The sequence below is a fragment of the Stegostoma tigrinum genome, chromosome 19 (assembly GCF_030684315.1).
Source record: "Stegostoma tigrinum isolate sSteTig4 chromosome 19, sSteTig4.hap1, whole genome shotgun sequence".
NCBI classification, from domain to species: domain Eukaryota; kingdom Metazoa; phylum Chordata; class Chondrichthyes; order Orectolobiformes; family Stegostomatidae; genus Stegostoma; species Stegostoma tigrinum.
Window position 1 is genome coordinate 3,562,980 of NC_081372.1, and position 8,893 is coordinate 3,571,872.

General features: G+C 45.1%; 1 protein-coding gene across 5 annotated transcripts in view; it reads left to right on the forward strand.

The window, feature by feature from the left end:
• The window catches only part of LOC125461558 (potassium voltage-gated channel subfamily KQT member 2), a 283,167-nt gene that overhangs the window by 123,018 nt on the left and 151,256 nt on the right, over window positions 1–8,893 (forward strand). For 4 of the 5 annotated variants that reach the window (XM_059652710.1, XM_059652713.1, XM_059652708.1 and 1 more), the window contains exon 11: window positions 1,092–1,148. The exons of the other annotated variant lie outside the window; for it this stretch is intronic. In XM_059652710.1, coding sequence (XP_059508693.1) covers window positions 1,092–1,148 — 57 coding nt within the window. The remainder of the gene's footprint in view (window positions 1–1,091; window positions 1,149–8,893) is intronic. 5 annotated transcript variants of the gene reach the window in all.

Genomic DNA, 8,893 nt, shown 5'->3' on the forward strand with positions numbered 1-8,893 from the left:
GGCAGTGGTGTGGAATGTACAATAATCCTGACCACTTCTAACATGGTGGGGAGGTGGGAATGAGAGCTGAGATCCAGTGGCTGATGTTGGGAATTCAGATCAGTGGGTATTGAATGAAGGCAGGATCAGAGACCCTTCCTAACTAATGGGCAAACATCAATGACACCTGGCATGCGAGTGAGATACCAGCTGGTAGTCAGAACCTATGGGCACAGTGCTGCCAATACAGTCACTCCAACAGACCACCCACAAACTCAAGGAGAAGTGTCACCAATGTTTCAGGGCAGGGTCTTAATGGAAAACCATCACCCAAGGGCTGGGCATTTTCACTCCTGTGTTTTCCTACTCAGGATTAGTTGCACCCCCAAATAACTGGGGAAGAAGATAACCCTGTTGACCCTGAAATGGAACAGGCTACATCTGTCCTGTAACAATGTTCACTTTTCAAGATCAGATGGCAGTGATCACCGTAAGGTTTAAGAGATGGGGAGATAGATTCTCATTAGGTAGGGCAATTAAACAAGGGGTTGGTGAGAAATGTGGAATTCAAAACACAACCAGATCAGCCATCCATCTTCTTCAATGGCTAGAAGGGCCGAATGGTCTATTCTTGTTCCTGTTTCACATGCTGATAATGAGGGAATGCCTCAGTGTCACTAATTGCAGTCTGAGTTCATTTGTTTATTTGCACCAGAACCTGTTTGCTTCGTAGCCTTACACCCACAAGTAAGCTTTATTCCCCTCTGGGAAATAGCAGGTAAAGTTGGAACAGTGAGCAGGTTGATCACCCATTGAAAGATATCATTAGCTCTCTTTCTGTGGTCAGCAGGTCCTGGAGTGGGACTTAATCCCGGAGCTTCTGCCTCAGAGGCTGGGACCATTCCCCAGCAACTCCAAGACCTCCCTTTGATCATGGATTCCTGAATAAAATCTAACCTGTGAGAGAATATAGCTCCTACACGGAGATATCCACATGGAGGTTTTGCTCATTCCAGCTAAGTTGCTTTGTTTGGAGAATGCTGAGCTACTGATTCTGTGCTGGAATCACAGGGAATTATTGGTATTAATTCCCATTTTCCCCTTGTTTTCAGTAAACACAAATCACGTCGTGATTCCATGTGTGGAATGTGCTGCTCAGGAGATCCTAGGTATCCGTGTGAAACTTTCCCTTTGGTAGATGATCCCTGGCACGGCCCGGCTTGTTTACCCACCCACTCGCTTGCTCGCTGCTTCCCTGCTCGCCTCCTCCCTTTGTATCCTCTTTCTTCCCTCCTTCTCCTTGTGTGTTTATCTCTCTTTCTTTACTCTCTCTCAGAACTGCTCACTTTATGCTTGCTCCGAATAATTAGAAAGATAAATAAGAGTTGTTCCTTTCCATTTATTTATCTGTTTCTCCAGTCTAATGGATCTTCCATTTTTTGAGAATCATTAGAGCATGTAATGAAATGTATCTGTTGTTGAAACACAGAAATAAATAGAACCGAAAGCAAAATACTTCAGGAGCTAAAGCCAGGAAATGTTGCCACAACTCAGAAAGTCAGGTATCACCATGCAAAGAGAAAAGGTTATGCTCTTGTGGAAGCTGAAATTTTAACTCTTCCTCTCCCCAGAGACGCTGTCTGAGTATTTTATGAAATAAATAGTTTCTGAATTTTCTTTTTCAAAATTTAAATCATGTGGAATACGGGGAGAACTGTCCATTTCAGTACAGAGCTAGTTTGAAGGTTGAAGACAGAGGGTGGTGGAGGGCAGCTTTTCAGACTGAATGCCTGTGACCAGCAGTGTGCCACAAGGATCAGTGCTGGTTTTCATCATCTATACCAATGATTTGGTCGTGAACAGAGGATGTATGGTGAGTAAGTTTGCAGACGACACCAAAATTGGAGGTGTAGTGGACAGCGAAGAAGATTGTCTCAGAGTACAATGGGATCTTGATCAGATGCGCCGATCGGCCAAGGAGTGGCAGATGAAGTTTTCTTCAGATAAATGCGAGGTGCTGCACTTTGGAAAGGCAAATCAGAGCAGGACTTATACATTTCATGGTAAGGTCCTGGGGAGTGTTACTGAACAAAGAGACCTTGGAGTCAGGTTCATAGTTCCTTGAAAGTAGATAGGATAGTGAAGAAGGCATTTGTCAGCCAGTGCATTGAGTATAGGAGTGGTGATGTCATGTTGTCATGCAAGACATTGGTGAGACCACGAATGCTACGTGCAGTTCCGGTCTCCTTGCTATTGGAGCAATATTGTGAAACATGAAAGGGCTCTGAAAAGATTTTGAAGGATGTTGCCAGTGTTGGAGTGTTTGAGGCTGATTAGGCTGGGGCTATTTTCCCTGAAGCGTTAGAAGCTGATGGGTGACTTTATAAAATCCTGAGGGGCATAGGTAAACAGTTCAGGTCTTTTCCCCAGGATGGGGGGAGTCTGAAATTAGACAGCATAGGTTTAAGGTGAGAGGGGAAAGATTGAAAAGGGGCCTCAGGGGCAACTTTTTCACAGAGAGGGTGGTGTATGTAGGGAATAAGCTGCCAGAGGAAGTGGTGGAGGCTGGTACAATTACAACATTTAAAAGGCATGTAGATAGAAAGGTTTAGAGGGATATGGGCCAAATACTGGCCAATGGGACTAGATTGATATAGGACATCTGGTCAGCATGGATGAATTGGACCGAAGGGTCTGTTTCCATGCTGTATATCTCTATGACTCTATGGGCTTGGAGGGGAACTTGCAGGGGATGTTTCAACATATCTGCAGCCATTGTCCTTCTGGATGGAAGTGGTCGTGGGTTTGGAAGGTGCTGTCTAAGGATCTCTGGTGTGCATCTTGTAGATGGTACACTATTTTCACTGGGTTAAAAACGATGTGACTTCTCTTGATGTCACGAACACAGTTTAATTCCCGTTCCAGCATTTTGCAAAGAACTGCATTATTCTTCCTTCTGTGCATCATTAATGTTTGTTGCGGTTTTGTAATCACACACACAAAATGATTATTGAGAGCAAAATGGATTGCTGTCCCTAACGCCAGGCTGTGAATGTGTCTTTTATTTTGTCAGTTGTGAGGCAGTTTCTCAGTATTATGCAGCTCCCATGTAGATATGGTGAATGATCGGCTGAAGTCTACTCCAACCAGGGAGAGAATTACAAAGAAACAAAGAAACCAAAGAAACAAAGAAACCTACAGCACAGGAGCAGGCCCTTCGGCCCCCCAAGCCTGCGCCGATCAAGATCCTCTGTCTAACCTGTCATCTATTTTCTAACGGTCTGTGTCCATTTGCTCCCCGCCCACCCATGTACCTGTCCAAATATATCTTAAAAGACACCAGCGTGTCTGCGTCTACCACCTCCGCTGGCAACGCGTTCCAGGCGCCCACCGCCCTCTGTGTAAAGAACTTTCCACGCATATCTCCCTTAAACTTTCCTCCTCTCACTTTGAACTCATGACCCCTAGTAATTGAGTCCCCCACTCTGGGAAAAAGCTTCTTGCTATCCACCCTGTCTATACCCCTCATGATTTTGTAGACCTCAATCAGGTCCCTCCGCAATCTCCGTCTTTCTAATGAAAATAATCCTAATCTACTCAACCTCTCTTCATAGCTAGTGCCCTCCATACCAGGCAACATCCTGGTGAACCACCTCTGCACCGTCTCCAAAGCATCCACATCCTTTTGGTAATGTGGCGACCAGAACTGTACACAGTACTCTAAATGTGGCAGAACCAAAGCCCTATACAACTGCAACATGACCTGCCAACTCTTGTACTCAATACCCTGCCCAATGAAGGAAAGCATGCCATATGCCTTTTTGACCACCCTATTGACCTGCGTTGTCACCTTCAGGGAACAATGGACCTGAACACCCAGATCTCTCTGTTCATCAATTTTCCCCAGGACTTTTCCATTTACTGTATAGTTCGCCCTTGAATTTGATCTTCCAAAATGCATCACCTCGCATTTGCCCGGATTGAACTCCATAATTACAGAGCATAAACAAGCAATTCAGGCCAATTCAGAGATAGTAGGAACTGCAGATGCTGGAGAATCTGAGATAACAAGGTGTAGAGCTGGATGAACACAGCAGGCCAAGCAGCATCAGAGGAACAGGAAAGCAGACGTTTCAGGCCTAGACCCCCGAAACGTCAGCTTTCCTGCTCCTAAGATGCTGCTTGGCCTGCTGCGTTCATCCAGCTCCACACCTTGTCAATTCAGGCCATTGCTGGTGTTTACCTATCACTAAAGCAGTGTTGTGAATCCTGTTTCCCAGTGTCCCAGTACCAGTATCGGTTTTAGCCATCTAGCTAACTGATTCGTACCTGATTGTTGAGATTAGCCACTGACTGGGCTCTTTTTGTATTACGTCACTTGGGTAGAAGGTAAATCAAGTCATGATATACACCAATTTGTTTCACTCTGCTTCAGTCACTACAACAAGTGTTGTCAATTCCATCGCTTCTCAATTTTCTGTGTAAAAATATTTCCACTTCTCCGTCCTGCCATTCCTCAGACCTATTCCCCATCTTTCCAGATGTCTCAGTTTAAATAGGATTCCCTGTATTACACCTTTCTGAACACAGTGTGCTTGCACACCAGCTCAAGTCTGAAATATATTGCCTGCACCTTCACTGTCACCGGCTGAGGATTCTGTAACTCCGTACCGGACCCTGCCACTGCTGGGATTCTGGAAGGTGTTTCACCACCAGGTCCTTGGGGAAGACGGGGAGTGGGGAAGGAGAGAGAGGTCAATAAACATTGGCCAATATCTCCATTCCGATACCTAATAACAGGGAGTTCACTCCCAAGTGCTGCCATTGTCCTGAGGAAAATTCCATGGGCGCTGATCCCAAAGACTGTGGTGTCTGGGAGAACTCATAATTCTCTATCTATGAAATGCCTCACATCATTGAGTGGATGAGGTAACACTGCTGTTGGACAGCTCAGCAATAACTTAAACCCTAACTTTAGTTACCATTGTTGTTAGTTCACACAAATGTATGGCACAGAGTGAGGCTGTTTGTCCCATGAAGCCACTTTAAGAGAGGTTAGCTATTAGTTGTTTTCTCTTGCCCTTTGCCTTGACATATTGTCTATTCCCCTTTCTTTACTCATTTACAGGATGAGAATGATGCTATTAGGACCAGCATTTATCTCTAATTGCCATTGTGAATGTGGTGGTGAAGCACATTTTGAAATGCTTGTTCCAGTCCCTGTGGAGACCAATAGCTTCAAACATGAAACCAACAGTGACCAACTTAGAGGGATCACATGAGATTGCATGCTTAAAGATGTTTACTGTAACAAACAAAAGTGGGCTAAACACAACTCAGTAGGCAATGAATATGCTGAAATGAAGCACAGTAACATTATTCCTTACTGCCTGAACATATACAGTTTTACAGACGCCAATCCAACATCCCAATTTCCAACTGTTTCATTAAGTCACTGAGTTGAAAGAATATCAAAAAGTTGCCCTCTCAGTTTTAAGAGGATTACTAAACTGAATTAGGGCAGCACAGTGGCTCAGTGGCTAGCACTGCTGCGTCACAGCGCCAGGGATCCGGGTTCAATTCCACCCTCAGGTGACTGTGCAAACTCCATGCAGACGTTCTCCCCCGTGCCTGTGTGAGTTTCCTCCGGGTGCTCCGGTTTCCTCCCACAGTCCAAAGATGTGCAGGCTAGGATGGATTGGCCATGGAAATTGCCTGTAGTGGTCAGGGATGTGTAGATCAGGTGGGTTATAGGGGGATGGGTTTGGGTGGGTGCTGTGAGGGTCGGTGTGGACTTGTTGGGCTGAAGGGCCTGTTCCCACACTGTAAGGATTCTGTAATCATGATCAATGGCTATCAGCAGTAAGGTCTACTCTGGCAGAAATGCTGCTGGATAAATCTCCTGAATTCCTCAGATTGGAATTGGATGCATCTCGATAACTAGAGACCTTTTCCCCCCCGCAAGTACACAGTCTCCTCTCTGCTGAACACATTCGTCAATCTCTCTCTCTCCCTCCTCTATAAGACCTCTCCGAAGTAAGCTCTTGTCTTTATTTTCAGATGTGAACATTTTCTAATTTATTCCCACTGAGCCTCATAGAAATGTAGAAGGTGGGAGCAGGAGGAGGCCATTCAGCCCTTCTAGCCTGCTCTGCCATTCTTCATGATTATAGCTGATTGCCCAACTCAACAGCCTAATCCTGCTTTCTCCCCATAACCTTTGATCCCATTCACCCCAAGTGCTGTATCTAGCCACCACTTGATTACATTCAATGTTTTGGCATCAATCCCACAGGCTCACCACTCTTTGGGTGAAGAAATGTCTCCTCATCACCATCCTAAATGGATTACCCCAAATACTGTGACCCCTGGTCTGGACACACCCACCATCGGCAACATCCTCCCTGCATCTACCCTAGAATTTTATAAGCCTTTGTGAGATCCTGCCTCATTCATTTGAGCTCTGGTGAAAACAATCCCAGCCTAGTCAATCCCTTCTCATACGTCAGATCCACTATCCCTGGAATCAGCCTGGTAAACCTTCACTGCCCTCCCTCGAGAGTAAGCGCATCCTTCCTCAGAAGAGGAGACCAAAAACTGCACACAATACTCTGGGTGTGGCTTCACCAAGGCTCTGTACAACTGCTTCAACACTTCCCTGCTCCTGTACTCGAAACCTCTCACAATGAAGGCCAACATACCATTTACCTTCCTTACCCCCTGCTGCACCTGCATACTTACCTTCAGAGAGTGGTGCACAAGGACACCCAGGTCCCACTGCACACTCCCCTCTCCCAATTTACAGACATTCAGGTAGTAACCTGCCACCTTGTTTTTGCTTCCAAAGTGAATAAAATCACATTTATCCAAATTATCCTGCATCTGCCATTGACTTGCTCTCACCCAACCTGTCCAGATCATGCTGAAGTATCTCTGCATCTTTGTCATGGTTCACCCTCCCACCCAATTAGGTATCTACTGCAAACCTGGAGATGTTACATTTTGTTCCCTCATCCATATCATTAATATACACTGTGAATAGCTGGGGTCCAGCATCGAACCCTGTGGCACCCACTAGCTACTGCCTGCCAATTTGAAAGGGAGCCGTTAATTCCTATTCTTTGTTTCCTCTCTGCCAACCAGGTTCCTGTCCATTTCAATTCACTTCTCCCAATCCCATACACTTTAATCTTGCACAATAATCTCTTATGCAAGACTTTGTTAAATGCTTTCTGAAAGTCCAAATATACCACATCGACTGGGTCCCCCTTGTCAACTGCACTAGCTACATCTTCATAGAATTCCAATAGATTTGTCAAACATGATTTCCCCTTCATAAATCCATGCTGATTCTGTCCGATCCTGCCACTGCTTCCCAAAAGCTCCACTATAAAATCCTTCATAATGGCTTTGAGAACTCCCCCCCCCCCCCCCCCCGATGTTAGGTTTCTCTGTGCCTCCATAGTGACTCAGCCTACTAGTGCTGTGGCCAGCAAAAATTCACAATGGATCTCATGTCTCTGTTTATGGCCAGTTGTTATTTGGATTAAAATTCTTCAGATCCAAAAAGTGCTGGAAAGTTTTATTTTACAGTTTAGACAGAGATGGAGGAAGGGTAAAAGGAACTGATGGTGTTGAGGTACACTGCTAAAGACAAAGGCGGTTGTGAATGCTAGTGAAGTCGAATGTGGAATGATGATGGTGGCTTTTCATAACCCCATTTGTCTTTAGCATTGCACCTCAACACAATCTGCTCCCTTCACCCCTCCTCCATCTGTGTCAAAACTGATTTTCCAACATCTTCCAGTTCTGAAAAAAAATCATATCACACTCAAAACATGAACTCGGTTTCTCAATTGACAGTGACTTCATGGTCAACATTAGACTGGCCTTAATTTCAGATTTAATTGAATTCCAATTTTGCCATCTGCCATGGTAGGATTTGAACCTGTGATGTTGGAATGTTAGGGTGATGTTCATGAATTACTAGCTCAGTGACATTACCACCACCTGCCCCATGATTTGTGTAAGGCCACCAGATGACCCTTGCTTTGTAGCAGTACTGAACGTGAACCTTGTACGTTCTTCTGTACATTCAAATACATTACTGCCGCCAGCTCACCAGCAGGAACATTCCAGATCGCTCGTCTCCTCCCACACTCTGTTGCTTTCGGCTTCGCCCAGATTCAGGAAATGGAAGCTGACCTCTCAGTGTTGAAGATAACAAAGTGTGGAGCTGGATGAACACAGCAGGCCAAGCAGCATCTCAGGAGCACAAAAGCTGACGTTTCGGACCTAGACTTGACCCTTTTCTGATGAAGGATCTAGGTCAGAAACATCAGCCTTCCTGCTCCTAAGATGCTGCTGGGCCTGCTGTGTTCATCCAGCTCCACACTTTGTTATCTCGGATTCTCCAGCATCTGCAGTTCCCATTATCTCTCAGCGTTGAAGATCTATTTCGCTCTTCCCATTGCCAGGAGGTCAATTTCCAAAGAATCAAATGTGGAAATATCTTGGGATTTGACTGCAGAAAACTGAATTTTTAAGGGATTTTATACTTGAAAAAAAGAGTTGCTTCAAAATGCTAAATTTCCCTTTGTTGAAGATTCTGAATGTGTTTGATGCTATTATCCACATTACATGAAACAGTAGTCAGTTCATGCAATTGGATGTCTTGTTGTGGAGGCGGTTTCTAATAGGAACCTCCTGTGGTACGGTGGGTAGTATTTCTGGGGTAGGGAATCCACTCTGGGAGTTGATGTGCAAGGGAAGTGTGTACGGGGAAGCAAACAGCCCGACGATCAATATGTAAATCTTGCGATACAGACAATAAGTGTGATTGACTTAAGGTCAAGACTCCACATGCACATTCCTGCTATGTGTCAATGTTATGTCATTCGACGGTGCAGGGGAG